This window comes from Agelaius phoeniceus, chromosome 7 (assembly GCF_051311805.1).
Source record: "Agelaius phoeniceus isolate bAgePho1 chromosome 7, bAgePho1.hap1, whole genome shotgun sequence".
Lineage (NCBI taxonomy): Eukaryota > Metazoa > Chordata > Aves > Passeriformes > Icteridae > Agelaius > Agelaius phoeniceus.
In genome coordinates, this window is record NC_135271.1 from 36306971 (window position 1) to 36325251 (window position 18281).

The following is an 18281-nucleotide window of genomic DNA, read 5'->3' on the forward strand; positions in this document are numbered from 1 at the left end:
CCCCCCATCAGGGTCTGATGCAGCAGCAGCAGCAACAGCTGCTGACTCAGCACACTCCCCTCCCCAGCCATCAAGAACCCTGATTCAAAAGCATTGCTCATGTAAAGGCAAAAGGAGGCATGGGGTGAATCACAGGCTGCCCTCCCCTTTAAGGACTGGTCACATAACTGCTAAATAAAAACTAACCAGCTCCCAGCCCAGTCCCTGACCATTCTGCAACACAAACACAAAATGTCACACACACCACTGCTCTCCAGCTAAGCCCACAGCAGCACAGCTCAGACCCTGCAGGCAGGGCTCTCGGTGCCTCTTCTCACCACTGCCTCCAAATTAGTGCAATTCAGGGGTCACTCCAAAGCTAACCCCAGGGCTCAGGCAGAGCAAAGAGTGGAGGCCTGCCTGGCTTCTCACACGCCTCCTCAAGCACCCAAAACCCAGGACACAAGGGTAGAGCAAGTTCAGGAAGGTAATGCCGTGTGGCGTTTTAGGCAGAAGAGCTGAGGATTTTTACAGTACTGTCCCTCTCAGCAAACTCCTCTAGATGCTGAGCAACCCCAGGAACTGCTTTAAACTCAAGAGTAATACTGCTTTTCCTCTAGAGTCCAGCCAATATACAAGGAGGCTGCCCCAGGGGAAATAGCCCAAATCCACAGCATCACCACCAAGCTCACCATTAACTGGCTAAGGAAAATCTGAAGACTCCACTTTGCAAGGATGCAACTTGATTGCCAGTCTCACCACAAAACATTGGGGAGTCTGTAACTTCTCTGCAATTTCTGCCTTTCCTCCATGTCAGCACCTGTGTGAGCCCAATCATCCCTCTCCCCAGCCCCTCAAGAAGAAGCTCCTTTGGGAGCGTGCCAAGCAGAGTTATGTGTCAGGGACACTGCATTTGTGAAACAGGATAAGGATTCCCTTCTGCTCACAAGGGGATAAGAGGGGATTTCAAGAACAGCTGCAAATATCCAAAGTGGTGATTTAACTTTTCACAATAGAAAACTTTCTCTTCCCATGCCCACAAAAAGAGATAATGTATTCTTCAGATAATGCATTCAATCCTCCAGATTTGTATGAATGAAAATGGGGTCACACAAGCAGGTAAATAAGCACTGAGCTAAAGCCTGGGTGAAAGTATAATCTCTAGATCTAAGCGACAAAAACATCCATCACCACAGAGGTTCCCCACTATCTCCATTACCTTGCTGACAAACAATTCTGCTACAGAGCCCTGAACACCAAAAAGTCCCAGGGAAGACCCAAATGCCACATCAGAAACACACCCCATCTCCAGACTAGATAGAGGACAACAGCTCACTGACTTACATCCAGGAGAAGAGCTCCTCTCAGCTCAGGAAGGAGAAACTAACAACCAAATCCCCTCCCACCTGACATATAAATTCAATTAGGACTTGATGAACACAACAGAGGAGTAAGAGCTACAACTAAATTAGTACCCTGTGTTTTGGCTGGGATCATAAAGATGCTCAGTGATTAACTGTGATCACCTCCATCTGGAAATGGATGGGAACCACTCCCCTTTCAAGGTCTCTGTTTCTGAAACCTGCATTAAGATTTTAAAGCTGCCCTCAGGAACAGTTTTCCTACTGCCAACAAGCCCCTTCCACAATGGCTAAACCAGTAACACCAGCAAGGTTACAGTAAGAAAGAGCTTAACCTATTGAGGTTCCTACCTCATATGTTTTTTAACAAATAACAAAGGAGGGTGCTTAAAAACCAACACCACAATGGCCAGTGACCCACTCTGCTCTTCCCAACTGCATCTAATGCATCCTGAACAGTTTTGGGGGAGAGAGCAGGAGAGGTGACTCCACTCCAGCAGATCTCACACCAGATAAGAGTACCACAATTGTCAGTGCCCTGGTGCTGCCAGGCAGCATGCCAGCACAAACAGCATGCAGGTGCTCCAGCTGCTTCGACAGCATCACAACCACATCCTTGGGGTGGATCCATGCCCTGCCAGCCGAGGCACACTCGAGCATCTCTGGAGATCATGGCCATGGAAACTGAGCTTCAGTTCACCCTTGTTAGGCAGGTTTGGGGTGCAGGGCCAGCACAGGGGACGTGGGTGAGGGTGCAGTCCCCAAGAGTCTGCAATAAAGGAGATCTGTGTGGCTGTCGAGTGTGAGGTCTCCTGGGAACAGCCCTTTTACTGGGCTCCAGATGCTGTGGAGTGATTGCTTATATGAAGGCGGGGGAGGCCTCTTTACTGTTTCTCATTTCCTCTTTTTTTTGCTTCCCCCCCCCATTTCCTGGTTTTGTTCAGAAGCACAAGAGAGTCATTCATCATTTTTCTTCCAGCACAAGGAGCGCTCTCACCTCCCCCTCACCCCTAAATCCCTCCCCACCAGGAAAGGGCACGCGTTCTCCAGCCAAAAAGGCTCGCAGCAGGGAAGGCAAAGCTCCCCAGCTCCTGCAAGCAGCTCCAGCACAAAGGCCCACATTCTCAGCTGGGTTTGGTGGGTGCCAGCCCCCAAAGGGGGAAGGCCAGAACTCAGCAGCAGCAGAAATGCTAAGTCAGAGAACGAATATCAGCAGAGGAGGAGAGCGATTTGCACCGGCTGGAATTATGATGCAAAGCAGGGAGGAATTACATGCTGAGATGACAGACAGCACCTCAGGTAATTGGAGAAAAAGAGCCAAGACATAAAGGTCCACATATGTCTCAGCCCACATGCCATAATGGTCACTAAATTCACTGAAACCTGGGAAAGCCTTCCTTGTGGACTTGGCTCCCCCACTCTCTGGAAAGTGGATGGGCATTGGTCCAAGTACAGTCCAGGCACGGGATTGGCACCACTATACAAGCCACCAGCCTCAGGTTTGGGATGGGCTTCCAGCAAAGCCCTCCTCAGTTTGCAGGAGGGGATAAACGGGATGGCTGTAGATGCAGACATTTAACCCATCCAGAGGGTCGACACTACCCCCAGGAAAACTTCATTGGAGGGCTCTGCTCCTAAGTTCACTTTGGTTCTCAGTCACACTGCTCTTTCCACAGCTTCCTGATGGCTTCTCCTTGCCCTACCTTGGAGACAGTGCCAGGATAAAGACATCTCTGTACAGCTATAACTAAGAGGATCTCTCTTTGAATGCCTTTAAGAAAGAGAGCGAGTAGGAAAACCCCAAATTCTTGCACACATTTTTATAAAGGAACTGTGCATTTTCATGACAAGCAGGACAGTGCAAACACCTGGGGTCTGTTTGGAGCTGTTTAGTTTGGCTGATGACCTGGAAAAAAAAAGGAACTAAAACTGGACATACAGAAGACATTCCAGGTTTTGGTTTTGTTTGGGTTTAATCACAGCGGTAACAGCAATCAAGTCAAAAAGGCTGGCTTATGGTCAAACCAAAGGCTTCTTTTTGGTCCTTTTAGAAGGAAAAGAAATAGAAGATTGTGGTCAGTTCTGAGGCCAGTTGGGTGGAGGGAGCCTGTGTGCCAGCAGCTCCACCAAGGAGGTATGTTTATGGCCCAATTTCAGCAAGAACTGGAGGAGCAATGACAACATAAGCCACCAAGAGTCTGGCCATTTGGGACCAAAGTCTTCCACACCCACTGAACCAGAGATCCTGCTGGCTCCTGCAGTTGCTGCTCAGGAGGTTCATCAGGCCCAGAGGGATCACTGTGCTCATACAGGCTCTCCCCTAAACACCACCAGCTGCTTTTGCCACCTGAAATGTCAGAGTTTTGCAAAAGCCATGTGTTACAGTGTGGGAGCCCAGACAACCTGGGTTCACCTCTCAGGCACAGGAAGAGTTTGGGATGACTTTTCACACATCCTTGGGTCACTGGTGGCATGTTCTTTACCAGTGCTTTTGAGAGTGTGGATGTTCATTCCCTTTTCTTTCTTTAAAGATGCTCAAGTGGTGAACTTCTTTAGCTGCTGGTCTCCCTAAATATCTCTGCAAGCTTGTTTTGAAGTTCCTTTGTGTTCCCAAGGAGAAATGTCAATATTGCAAAGTTACCAGAATGAAACCTTAGTTTTACCTTTTGTTTTCTTTCAAATGGTTTGGCAGCCAGACCAAAAGGATCAGTCCCAAGCAGGAACCAACACGTGGCTTCCATCATACTCCAAACCCAGAGTGTCACCTGCACAGCTCCCAGACATGCTTGTGCAGAGCTCTGCCCGACCCTCCCAACCTGGCAGGAGTGCTCCTTCACGGCTCTTCTCGCTGGATCAATGAATGGCAGGTTTCAGCAGGTCTTCACTGAGCCAGACAGGTCACAATAATCCTGCTAGCACCCTGCTGAAAATATGTGAAGTAAATATGAGACCAAGCCTGGGGAGAGAAGATGAGGCTGGCAGAAACGCAGCAAGAACACAAGAGGAAGAAAGAAAGCACAGCACCTCAAAACAGGAAAATAATAAACTTGTTGACCAAAAAAAAATGCAATGGGAAAAAACTACAGGGCTCTAGAGAAAAAAAAAAGAAAAAGCAGCAAAGGAAAAAGGCATGAGAGACTGGGATGAGCATGCTGGCCTGAACGCACATGGTCAGCACGGGTGTAATGATGCATATTTTCTTCTTGGCACTAAGGGGATCCCAGAGGGCCCACAAAAGACTTTTGCAAGTCAAAGGACCAAGCTCTTGACTACTCCCAGGTGGAGCAGCTGCTGAGTCATTCCTTACCCATCAGGCTCTCATCCCACAAAAGTCCATACTTCTGCTATTGCAAAGAGTATTAAAAGAAATTTTTTAAAATCGCAGGGAATTTTGCACCGGAGCCTTTTCTGTGTTTTCCCCTCCCTAGCATTTTCAAACTGGGCAACACGTGGCACCATCATCATTTCTGTAGTGCTCATCACTGGAGCAACTAGCAAGCTGTTCAGTCTAAGGAACTTAGTCTCCTAAGGTGCATTACTGAATCTTCCAGGACCAAAGGATAAGCACGCCCAAGAACAACACACTCGGCTGTACCTGCCTCAGTTTCCTTGACTCCCAGGTGGAGCTCTTACTGTGCAGCAGAGGCTAAACAGCCAGTCTGTGCCTGGGGGCTGCAGAACCACAGTCGGGGAGGAATGAGATTAATTACATGAATAACAAAAAGCCGGATGCCAGCCACCAGCCCCCACCCCACACAGCTCAGCGGGATGCAGAAGGGAAGCAAGCAGCTCAAAACCCAGAAGAGCTCCCAAATGAGGCCAGTCTTATCCTATTCCAGCTACAGACATGCATCTTGGCCTTCACAAGGGCCAAGAAAAGCCCTGCACATTTTCTTTAGAAAGGAGCACAACAGTGAAAAGCCCCCAGTAGGAGAGTTTTCCTTTCAGTCTGACCTGGACCGTCCTGTGCATCCGCCACGAGGGCACAGCCACCGGGAGCCAGCTCGCCCGCTCGGAGAGGAGAAAAGGGAAGTTAATTTTTGCAGCCAAAAGAAAATAGGGAATTCTTTTCAGATGGCAGGAATATAACCGTGACATTTAGTCACTTGCTATTTCTGCTTCCCGGCTATGTCTCTCCGCAGGAAAGCCCCTGGACAGAAGCACCCTCCAGGCAGCACTGCAACATGTGTGTCCTCAAATTCTGGTGTCTAATCCCATTCCTGTGGCCCCCGCTTCAGGTCCTTGGGAAACAGGGGCAGTTTTGAGGAGATTCAGTCTCGCTCACCCTGTGCCTTGGCTGGCTTAAACAGATGCATGTGTTTGTGTGGGAAAAGGGCAAACCTGCAATTCTGGCCCAGGGTCTGACCCCAGCTGAGAACAGCATAACTCCACTCTCTCCAGGACATGTCAGCCAGGACAGGATGGCAGCACTGCCCTGCACTGGCCCCTGCACTGGGCTCAGATCACAGGGGAACCAACACCACCTCTCCAGCTCTGAAATGCAGCATTAACTCTGTCACGATGGAGAAATCACATTTGCTCCGGGTTAAGCTGTGATTATGGGTGACCCTTTCCAAAGGCTTTGCAGCACGCCCAGCCTAACTCCACCACAGGAGCAGTCTGATCTGCACTGTCCTAGTCCCTGCCAGGCTCTGGCTACGTGTCCTTCAGGCATAGTGCATGCTTCCCCAGCTGGAGAAAGGAGAGCATCCCAGCTGGGGTGACTCCAGTACAGGGCAGGCTGCACACCTTGCACAAGGTACTGCTGTCAGGCAGTCAGCCCAGCTCAGGTCACGATTTCAGGGATTTCCAAAGCTCAGCCCAGTGTGCCGGCTGCTCACAGAGATACCTTTGTTACTGTCTGACTGCACCAATTCCAGCCTTGCATTGCAGGCTCCTTCTGCCTCACAACCTGAAGCCCAATCCATCCACAGCTATTTCTTGGGCAAAACTTTGGTAACTTCCCTCATCTGATGGGAGTCCACTGCTTCAGCAGCAGAGTTGCAAAATCTTAATGCAGGCTGCACACTGGTTGTCAGGATGTGGTTTGCATGGCAGTGGGCAGCCTGTAGGTGGGGTGTAAACATTCCCACAGGAGCATTCACACACTCAACACTGAACTTGATATCCATCTTAAACATGATGATGATGGAAGACAAGCAAGATGCATCACTTAACTGCCAAAAATTCCATTTCATCACAGGATGCCATGGAGGGAATGTGCATTCAGTTGACTATCCACACACAGGAGGGGAAAAGCAAAAGAGAAGAACTGGAAAAAAAATGCACATCAAAACACACACTCAGTTAAATATTTATGGGGGTCACTGCATTTCAATTACAAGCAGTTTTTTAGGTCAGCTGAGACATTTTAGTTCTGCTAGGGCAGATCAGCTCTAGGGGACAGGATACTGCTGACAGTGACAAGCCAGAGGCTCAACCCTCTTAGCACACCCGGTAGCTAAGGATAAAAACAGATTTGGGCAGGGCTGTTCTTCCACTGGGCACAGCCCAAGAGATGGGACCTCCCTTCTTGCCACAGCTGAAGCCTCAAGACACAGGACTGATGTACACAGACATCACTGTGGGTTTGTCTGCCCTGCTAGAAGTCAGGGCAGCTCACCAAATAATGAAGACACCTCTGTGAGCAGCCAGCAGACCAGGCTGTGCTTTGGAAATCCCTGAAATCGTGGGCTGAGCAGTATCAGCAGCATGATGGGTTTCCATAGCACTGTTCCCACCTCTCAAGGCTCCCTCTAAACTCTTTTCATAAATCCCCAATTTGTGCATCGCAGGCTGTCACCCAAGGCCAGATTATGAATGTGACAGACATTTAGCCAGGTTTACCTACTGCCCTGTCAATCTGCACTGCCCAAGCACCTTCAGTGCAGTCTGAATTGACAAAGGTCAGTTTCAGCATGTGCAGGAGCAGCCTAATGGCCAGGAGTAAGGTAACAAATCCTTGAAACCAGCGTGATAAATAGCATAAGCAGAAAAATGAAGGAAAGCAGTGACTGAAAATTACAACAAACATTATTAGAACAACAGAAGCTTTCCACTCATCTGAGATTAGAAGAAATTATGTCTGCATTTGCATTTTTTACTCTTTGTACAGGGCACATTTTGTTAATGCTGGAAATTCTGTGTTTCAGTCCTTGTTAGCTCATTTGGCAATAGTCCAGGATAAGGGTCACAATTCTCAAGAGGGCTGATGAGAAACCATACCACTCTGTGCCATGGGACCTGCAGGAACTTTACCACCTCACTGGTCAGCCTTCTCATGTTGAACTCACTTCATCCAAAAAACACAAGTCAAGCCTGGGTCACAAAGGTGGGGCTGAGCAGAAAGGAGGGGTCAGCCTCAAAATGAGTCCGTCCAACCACAGTATCTGAAGCAATGCTCATAAAGCAAACACTGGAATGACCAGCAAGCAGTACACCTGCCCTTACCAGCAGGGCAAATCTCAAGACAACATCAGCACTTCTAAAAAGGGATTAAAATAAAAGCACACTGAGTCCACGCACAACATTTCTTTAAAAACCATGTGAGAGGTGGTAAATTTCTGCAGGCTGACCCACCACAAACGTAAGCAAGGGAAAATTATTGGCTCTGGGTTCCCAAAATATTTACTCAGTCTAACATTACTCTGATTACACTCAATCAAACATTTCCAAAGTCCCATGCCACCACAACTCAAGTGCAGAGCACCCTTTCACAAAGGTACTTCCAAGCACTTCACTGCCATAAAAGCCAACAGTGTCCTTGCAAGGTAGGAAACCCATTCTAATGGGGAGAGGAGGCTGAAGTGCACAGACTTCACTGTGTAACATACAAGGGTCAGATCTGAACACTGCATCAAACTGAAACTGTGTAAGTAATTACAAAGCCTAGATGAACAGCCTAAAGTGAGCAGGGAATAAGAGGATGAGAGAAGACTGAGTCGTGGAGCAGGCGGGGGTGTTTAAGTGGCTGCAATTGATCTAAAACTCAGGTTTAGATCTCATCTGGCCAAAAGCCACAGCTGGGGAAGCACATCTGGTGGAGGATGTCAGTATACTCTGTGTGTATCCTCACAAAGGCTTGGAATACCAGTTCTTATTTTTAGTACTATTTCCATTTCTTCATGTAATGAGTTCAGTGTTTCAGGCAGCCCTGGAGGAGCAGGAAGGACAAGTCCTGTAATAAAACTAATTAATTCGTGTGGAATTTCTAGCCACTATTGTGAAAGTGGACAAATTCCTCACTTCTGAAAAGCTGCCCAAGTGGCCATTAATCTGGCTGTGGTCACAAGCAGGATTCCTGTGGCCTCCTGCAACACCCAACCAGCCCCCGGGACAGAGCCTGCAGAAACCAAAGTGGATGTTGTGATTTCCTCACACCGACTCCCACAGCCCGAGTTTTACTAGACAAGACAGTTGCTTCAGAGGGCTTCATGCCAAATTCCTCCCCATGCCCACAGACCAACCATGCCTCAGTTATGTACAGAGAGATCTAGACCTTCCTAGACCTCCAAAGTCAGCCCAAAACAGGCATTTTGGCTTTATTCAAAGCTCAGTAGACCAGTTGCTTTCCACATGCCCAGTCTTGGCCATGCTCTCAGCAACAGGTGCTCTGAAAGGAACAGGGCACCAGGTTTGTCCTGAAGACATCTGAAGTTGTGTTCCCACCACCCAGCTGGGTATGAAGGAAGTTGAGGTTTACAGGTCCCATCTGCAGGCAGTAGGAAGCTGGGCTCCTCTGCAGAGAAAGAATCTAATCAACCAAAATTTCTCAAAAATGCACAAGAATTAATGGAATCTGAAAGCGTGGAGTGACAGGGGTATGGCAAGGAAAAAAAGGAGAGAATACACTGATTTTAATAACTAAAATCAACAACAACAAAATGACTCAGAATTCCCACAGTGAGCTGGCCTGTAAGAAGGCAACATTTTGCTCTAGTCTCACTTTTCTCTCCCAGTCCCAGAGTGCTCTTTAAATTCAGTGATGTATTGGTGGGTTAGCCTCTAATTAGTACCTGTACTGCTGACCCAGCATCCTGTCCCAGGAATGGCAATATTCCCTAAACACCACTAGAAAACCAGATCTTCTGCTCCAAATGATCTCTGTAATAGTCTGTAAAAACCTGGATTTCTGCCTAAGCAAAACCCTACCCAAACCACCCCTGCAGAAGCCATAGAAGCTGTCCCCTATTCATTATGGCCAAAAGAAGAGGAACCCTACCAGTCAGCAACTCACCAGTCACCTCAGACTGAGCAGCAAGCACTCTTGAAGAAATGGATGTCAGATGCTCACCCTTTTCTAGTTAGAAAACAGCAAGGAGAAAACAAGAAGGAAGGCTTCCATCTCCTCACCAAGCCAAGAGAAATTCATCAGCTTGGACTAAGCCTTCTACAACTAGCCAGGAGAGCTGAGACCAGACTTCTGGCTGAAGCCTGACCAGCAACATCATACCAGGAAATCTCACTGCAGTCTGGAGCAAAAATACTGGGCAAAGCTTTATGAATTTTCATTATATTACAGGACATGTAATCCCACACATGTTGTTATGCAAGTGAGTGCAGTGCACTGTGTGTCAATGTTGTAGACATCCTACAGAAGGACAAGCTGCAAGGAGGCACAAAGACACCTCTCTAAAATTGCCTCCAGCCAGTAAGGTGTTGAAAATATTATAAATTTCAAGGGCAGAGCATTAGAAATACCCTCATCCCACCTGAGCTGATTTATCTGCAGAAAACAGAAAAAGCAGGGATTTCAACACAGTCCAATTCCCACCAGTGCTTTGTGTCACTCTCAATTACAGTCCAGAATGAAATACCAAGAAATCATTCCTTGCAGCCGGCAGAATTAATGGGATCTTTGACTACAGAGAGCACCGGGCAGTGAACTTGTTCCCCTCACCAGCCAAGAGGCACAGTGCAGCTTTCTTCAGAATAAAAGCTGCAATGTCAGAGGACAGTTCAAGGCTTATAAAAATGACCTGATGTCTCCCAGAATTTCAGTCCATAACAAAGGCATGTAATTCCTGATCCTTTCCTTTCTTAAACAATTTATTTCTACCATAAGCTGATGCAACAAGAGCCTTCATCTTTCTCACTAAATGACGTCTGGCAAAGCGCTGAGCAGAAATCAATCAATAATGCAATTACAAAGAGCAGTCAAATGCTGGGCTGCAGCGAAGCTCTGATAACTGTTCACTAACCCTTTTTTCCTCAGCCTTTACCTAGGACAGCCATCACATCACGTGTTCCTGTAATTAGGTGTCAACTCAACGTTTAATGAGGTTACGCTTGGCCAGTTTGTGAATGAGAAACACCTTCCAGCTTGCTGGCAGTGACTGCTGAAAGTAGGCAGAGATGTTTCAGTCAGACTTGATCTACTGAAGATAATTTGTCTTTGTAGAAAGAATAATAAGACTAGATTTGAAATCTGATAAATTGGCAGAAAACTCATCCTTCCAGAAAAGTGAAGATTTGGTTGGGTAAATTTCTTATCATGGATCTGTGGGTCCAAACAAAAACCAAAACCTGTATGACAGAGCATGAGAAATGTTCATGGGGAATAAAATGGCACACGGCTGCCACGACATCAGCTCAGCAGAATGATCTGCACAATATGTTAGAACCACTAGCAAGGATTTTTCCTTCTCTCCCAAGTCCACAGCAGGGCCATGCAGCATGATCAGCCTCCCAGTCCCACAGCACACTCAGCACCCATGGGGCACCACGTTGTTGCATGCATGTACTACAGCTCCCTCCCACGGGAAGACACTAATGCAGGCCTCAGGACTAACCTGCCCCTTCTGGCAGACACAAGCAGTCAGAGAGAACAAATTGGAAAGCACAATGTGTTCAGGATGTGCTGCTAAAGGACACCCTCATAGGGACACTGATTCTGGCAGCACCTCCCCAGGGGAGAGCCAGGATGAAGATGGGTGGAAGTGAGAGTGGAAGTGCAAGCAATTGCAATGGATTTGCATCTCTCTAGTACAGAAAGGGTCTGCTAAGCAGATACTTAATCACAGTTACATATCTCACCCCAATTTAAGGAAAGAAAACAGGAATTCTCATGCCTGAAAACTCAATACACCACCAAGCTCAGCCTTCCTCCTGTAACAGAAATGCTTTATACAGCATCTTTACATTCTACCTTGGCCTTCCTCTTACTCTGTCTGCTTAGAGCAAAAGATCCTCCCTGAAGGAGTCCCAGCAGGAAAGGCAGATGTCACCATGTTCAGAAAGCTTAGAATTGTCCAATCCAAATAGAAATTTAAAAAATCCACCAAGGAAACTACTGTTTCTCCTAGCTCCATAGCTCAGAACACATGACCAGGAAAAGCAGGTACAGGAATGCTGCTGGCTGCTGGGATGAAACCCAGCCTTCACAGATCCAGCTGAGTTTGTGGATAACAGCGACAGCTGCCCATCGGGCAGATAAATTAGACCCAGATGATACTGCAGCCAGGTCTAGTACAGAGCCATACACAAAGACACCTCTCACATTCCAGTTTTCACTGTTTTGCCTCCTGAATTGTTTATCTCAGCTCAATTCCTGGATGTGGATAAAACAAACGACATGGACTTTCTCACAGACGGGGCTTCTTGCTGTTCCCTTGACAAATACCATACTCAGTGAGTATAAGCCTGAAATCCAGAGGAAAGGAAACAACTGCAAAGGGCAAGAAGGAAACAGATCATTTGCCAAGGGACAGCAAGAAAACACATTTCTGCTTTGGGTCAGAGCCTTGAAATCTTCCCAGGCTTCCCTCTCCCTCCAAACCACCATTTTCACACCAGCAGCACTCTCACCACGGCAAACTCCAGTGGGACTGTGGAAGGGGGTAGCATTATTTTCAATAAGCTGCTTCACAAAGCTGTTATTTATTGTCTTAATACTTAAAAGATGACCAGGTTAGCTCTTGACCAGACACAGCTGCCACAGATGAACGTGAAGACCTCGTCCACCTACTGGCAAAGCCCCAGAGGCAATGAGGACAGATGAACTGTGTGGTTTTCTCATTCACCTATAATCCCTACAGCTGTTACTAATTGCATTTGACTTTTAATAATTTCTTCCAAGGCAAGGAGCTGTGCAGATGTTCAGCTTATCCTGGGCAGAGCTGCTGCAGTGACTATGGACATATTAACACACTCGTGTGGATCTGGGTCTGGTAGTCAGCTTCCCTGGAGTGTGGCAATGCCCAAGGTTGCAGAAGCCAGGCTGCAAGCCTGAGTGCTGCACTCATAACTAACCTCCCTCTTGCTCATGTGCTTCCAGCACAGGATGAGGGGGACAATCACAGCCTGGCTCTCCTCTGCTCCTCACCCATGTCTTAGCAATGCAGTACTTTTAGGACATCCACTGCTGCACTGGACCCACCAACTTGACTGACAGGGTCAGAAGTTGTGGGGGCAGAAGTACAGATACACACATGCACATGCAGATCATGACGGATGCTTCATTTCCTTATAAAAGCAAGAGAAAAGCAGAAGTCTTCCTGGCAATTCAGTAGAAATGAAAAATGCATTCATAGCATTACTGGCATGGTTTTCAAGTTGCTGTTAAAATTCCAGTTACATTATGCTACCTCCAACCTCAGACTCTTCTGTGTTTTCAAGCAATACATTAAACTGTCTTTTAGCAGCTGCCTGCCAAGGGGAAATGAAGGTTTTGACATCTGACCTGTAAGGAAGGATGTGTGGCATTTGGAGCTACCCAAATAAGGATTTTAGTTGGACGCTAAAACAAGCTGTGTTTTTAACAGTTAACTATTTTGACACTGTTTTTGTGTCAGGGGAGTTCAAAGTGGAGACTCTAGTCAGGTGAGTGAGGCAACTCCAGACCTTTAAGTTCAAGTTTGCTTGCAGCCACATTCTTTTCACAGCTCTCTTTCCCTTTGGAAAGGTTACTTTGCACTGGCATGGACTGAAAAAACACATTAGTTTTAATAAGTAAGTGAGATTCCAAAGCAGGACTCATTAGCTAGGAGTGGGTTCTGAGACATACCCCACTAAATTAGTACAAGTATCCCAACAACAAAGTAATACTACAAACACAATTGAACTGAATTGGCAAAGGGAAAAAAAAATTCTTTCAACTGGTCAGCTTTGAACAGTGGATCAAGAAACATTTTTTTCAGAGTGGAACAAGTTTTTTCCTAGGATCTTGTCTCCATTAGGAGAAAATATGTTCTTCAACTATTCTCATTGCTTGGGCAAGACAATCTAGGGCATTTGCTGACATCATTGAGATTTGCCCTGCTCCACCTCTTAGCATAAGTTCCCACCTGGAAACAGCACTTGGCATCCTGCTGGGCACCCTGCTGCACCTTGAGCCAGTTCAGGTCATTGACCTGACACTTGTTTTTTAGGGCTAGCTTGCAGCAGGACTATCTCCTGAACCAGCCTGCTCTGACATAAGGTGAGAGGTGAACCAGCAGAAGGAAGGGCACAGGACATGGGAGCTGAGAGTTGGACAACACCACACAAGGCCCTGATTCCAGTTCATCATGGCTAAAACAGAAGGCAGGATCTCCACCCTCTGGCTGAGATTGGAGGGTTTGAAAGACCCCAGTGCTACCTAAAATGCCTCTCAAATCACACTGTGTCTACAAGACCCATATGGCCACCTTAGGCCTGTTCTGAATAGAAGGCGGCTGCAGGGACTAAGATATTTTCTGCCAGAACACAGACTAACACAATGAAAAGACAGTCCTCACTCTGCTCCCTGTGTCCTGGAGGACCTTGGGAAATTCATTTAATCCATCTGCAAAACACTGTGATAATCTTGCTGAGGTGCTGAGAGAATAAATACAATCAAGACCAGCTCTGCACACACAGTAACAACTGTCCCCAGGTCAGGTGGTTCCAGTCAGAAGTACAGGAATTTGTTACCGTGACCTGAAACAAACTGCAATGGAACCAGGTCCAGAGGCACCAAAACTACCTAAAAGGCCCTGATCCCTGTAGATGCTGAGTCTCCACCTCACTCCCACCACTGATGGGCATTGATGCACTCGCCTCCCTGGGGAGGGTAACAGTTCTCAGACTGATTTCCACAGACTGCTGCTCTTTTGTTCCAACATCTCCAAAATACCCAAAGCCTCTTGTGCAATGAACAACATCCCTTGCTCCTTAGCTACATGGTGGTTTATGTTACTTTCCGCCTACAACCATTTCAGGATTGGCTTTACAGACCTTAGTGGAAGACTAAACAATGCTGGAGCCATAGCAGGAGAATTTGCAGAGTTTTATTCCTTGTTTCATTTCAGCAATCCTTCTGCCTCTCATCAGGGACAAAAAAACTTGCCAAACTCTTAATTTAGGAATAGCACGAGCTCTGCATTCCAGTCCTGAACCAGCCAAAGGAGCCTTTTCAAGCTGGAAAGGGGGAAAAGAGTAAATACCTTTAAGAACATTTTAAAAGGAAAAAAAAAAGGCACCACAAAACCAACCACACCAAAAAACCCTCAACACCTGCTTTTCGCAGGCAAAAACTTGCTCTTGGGGCACTCTTGAAACTGGCTTAACATCAGCATTTGAAAGCAAATTCCAGTCCCTGCTCTTTTGGGTGCCAGAGTGCTTTCCCTGTCACTGCTTAAAAGCAAACTCAGCTCCCTCATATATGTTTAGCAAGCAAGTGCAGATGGGATCAAAGATGACAGTCTAAAGGGAAGAGCATCAAGTGAAGCTGGCAGATTCGGATTTTGTTTTTGTTGTAGTTTTGGTTGGGATTTTTTTTCCTAATGGCTACAATAACCTGTTAAAAGTTTTGTAATCTGAAGAGCACAAACCCTTTTCTGGATGTCCAAGCTCCTCTGCCAAGACATGCTCAACTGTGAATATTCCAGCTGCATGTTTCACATCATGCTGGCTAAGGATGTGCCAGTATTTTTATTATTCACCCCCTATGGATATTGCAGAGCACCACATACATTATAAGGTTCTTACAGTGTGCTATTTATGTGTGTGTGTATTATCCACAGAGATACAATCAAATAAATCACACCCATTGTAAAGCAATAAAGATATTCCAATCAGGCAAAATGCTGACTGAAGTTAATTCTGAATTAAAGTCTGTAAAAGAAAAAAAAGAAGCACTAACTCAGAAAATTACCTCTCAGCCCATCACTGCAATGCCCTCCACCCACCCCAGCTTTTTGTAAAAGCATAAGCCTGGAAGTCAGTGCCAAATTCCTTAAATCTAAATGCCCTTGCCTTCTTCTGGAGAGTCTAAAATTCATTCCCTTGACACTTATAATCTGTCAAGGAAGATTTCGCATTAACATTGTTCTCCAGAGTCCTGGCTCTCCACAGCTGGGCAAGGGAGCAAGGACAGGAGAGGGGACAGGAGTGGGGACAGCAGCCGTCACAGCCTGGCTGTGCAAAGCAGCAGCTTGAAACGTGCAAAGTTCTCCATGCTGCTCTTTTTCCTTTACTCCGCTCTCTCCATCTCTCCTCCTGGAGCGGAGCAGCATGCACAGGTACCCTGAGGAGCATGCACAGGTACCTGGCTGCATTCCCATCCCCACAGAAGGGAAGCCAAGAGGTACAGCCCGGTCCAGAGCACTTTTAAATCAAGCCTCAAGAGGGAAGGGACGGAGTTCAAAGTCGTGCTGCTGAACTAGTTATGCAAACAGGGTCAAGAACCAAAGTTACAGCCAGGGGAGCAAAACCAGCAAGGAGGCAGAAGTCAAGGAGGGGTGATTACAAAGGAGAAAGTGCTAGTGTTAATTTCCAGAGCTGAATTGTCAATTCTCAACATCCCACGGAAAAGGAAAGAGCTTGCAGTCGATTGCACGGGAAAGGAGGCATTAATAAAACCCAGCGCTGCTGCACCGGCAACCCGAAGAGCGCTCCCTCCCACGGCAATCACAGCAACAGGTCAGGAGCCTGTTGGTGTCCCTGTCCCCGGGGCTGTGCCCCCGGGAGGCATTCCTCTTGTCCCTGCACCCAGGTCCCGGAGTAGCGGGGCCTGAGGGGAGCAGGACCCTCACGGGAGCTGGCAGAGATCACCTCATCTCCAAGGTGGACTCTGCTGGAAGGGTGGCCATAGGGAACAGGTTCCTCACATAGCAGGGCCCCCGCGGTCCCTCAGCTTCCCCCTTCCCACCAGGCAGCACATGGTCCTCCCACACCACCTCTCTCCTTATCTTTGGGGCATCCATCACCCTTCAGGGTGGTTTTACTCCTCCACCAAACACAAATCTGAACGTTCACTTCTCTCTGCTCCCCAAAGGACACCCCCCCCCTCCATCCCTCAGCTGCATCTCCCCAAAGTTCAGCCTTATCTGCTCCCATGGTGGGTTTTTTCCTCTAAAAGACCCCAACCTCCAGCCTGCCCCCTGGAGCAGTCCCTGCATTCCCCCCAGCCCCCCACCTCGTTACATTCCACCCCTGGGGTTCTTGCCCCATACCAAGGAAACCTCTCTAACCCCCGAAGTAACTGCAACCCCAAACACCCCATTATGCCCCCCTCAGGGATGCTCTCATGCTTTGTCCCCCCTCCAACGCCCCTTTCATTCCCTCCTTCTTTGTGCTTCCCTGGACTTACTCTCGCTCCTCTCCCGCAGGGATCCCTCATGTCTGCCCTCCCGCGGGGTCGCTCTGCCCCGGGATCACCCCCCTGATTGCCCTTTAGGATTCCTTTGTCCCCTGGACGTTCCTCCACCCCCTGGACTCCTCCACCTGTGCTGCCCCGGCGCTGCCCCGGCACACGTTCCCGAGTGCGCGGTGTCCAGCGCCCACCTGTCCCCAGCTCCCGGTGCCCGGTGAGCGATGCACGGTGCACTGTCCCCAGTGCCCGAAGCCCAGACGGCGGTGCCCAGTCCCAGGTCCCCGGGGCGCAGTGCCCGCTCCCTGGCGCGCCGCGCAGAGCGCTCGGTGCCCCGTCCCCGGTGCGCGGCTCTCGGCGCGCCGTGCCGGACCCGCGGAGGCCGGGGCCGGGCGCTGCTCACCTGCGGGGCGCTCGGCGCTGGCGCCGTACTCGGCCGTGTCGCGGCGGCGGGCGCAGGTGCCCTGTCCCTGCACCAGGGCTTGCAGGGGCAGCTCGGCGCCGGGGTCGGGGTAGCAGCGCAAGCCGGCGGCGCAGCGCGGCGTGTAGACACCGCACGCCTCGGCCTCCAGGCGGGCGCACACCGGGCAGCAGCCGCAACCCGGCTCCCGCACCAGCTCGGGGCAGGGCGGGCGGGCGGCCGGGGGGCAGGCGGCCAGGCGCTCCGCCGTGCAGGGCGGGCAGCGGAACAGCACCTCGGGCAGCGCCGGCCCCGCCAGCGCCAGCGCCGCCGCCGCCGCCGCCAGCAGCAGCCGCGGCCAGGCGGCCCGCGCCGCGCCGCGCCCGACCCCGCCGAGCGCCATGGCGGGACTGACGGGCGGCGGGGCCGGCAGGTGGACGCGCCGCTCGGCCCCCCGGCGGGGCGGCGCGGGGCGGAGAGGAGAGGAGCGGAGCGGAGCGGAACCAGGCGGCGTGGCACGGCCCGGCGGGGCACGGCACGGCCCGGCGAGGCACAGCACCGTACAGCACAGGACGATACAGCACAGCACGGCTCGGCTCGGCTCGGCGCGGTGTCGGGCTGAGAGGAGCTGAGCGGAGCTGAGCGGGGCCGGGCGCGCCGCGCCGCCGCTGGGTCCTAGAGCCGCCCCCGCGCCCGCCCCCGTTCCCCTGCGGGGGTCGGGGCTGTCCCTCCCGGTGGGGAGCGGCGATCAGACCCAGAGTGGGCTGGGGCCAGCCGCACACGGGATTGGGGATGACCCAGAGAGGAACTAGGGAGCCTGACCGACACGGGGCGAGGGCCTACTGTAGTGGGAGACACATCCCTCTGGGGATGGGGGTCTGCCCGCTGAATACGGCGGGGCTAAACACGAAGGGAACCAAGACCCGCCTCACAGAGACACCTGGAACAGGGAGGGATGGAGATCCCACCCCACCAGCGGGCTAGGGTCGTG

The 18281-nt window shown here is 49.7% G+C and overlaps 1 protein-coding gene across 2 annotated transcripts in view; it reads right to left on the reverse strand.

The window, feature by feature from the left end:
* Positions 1-18031, reverse strand: part of IGFBP2 (insulin like growth factor binding protein 2) — a 56564-nt gene extending 38533 nt beyond the window's left edge. The window contains exon 1 of one of the 2 annotated variants that reach the window (XM_054636483.2): positions 17294-18031. In XM_054636483.2, the coding sequence (XP_054492458.2) occupies positions 17294-17693 (400 nt within the window). In that variant the 5' untranslated portion in view covers positions 17694-18031. Of the gene's footprint in view, positions 1-4003; positions 4142-17293 lie in introns of those variants that run through there. The other variant, XM_077181586.1, reaches the window with a different exon arrangement.
* Positions 18032-18281: the final 250 nt, after the last annotated feature.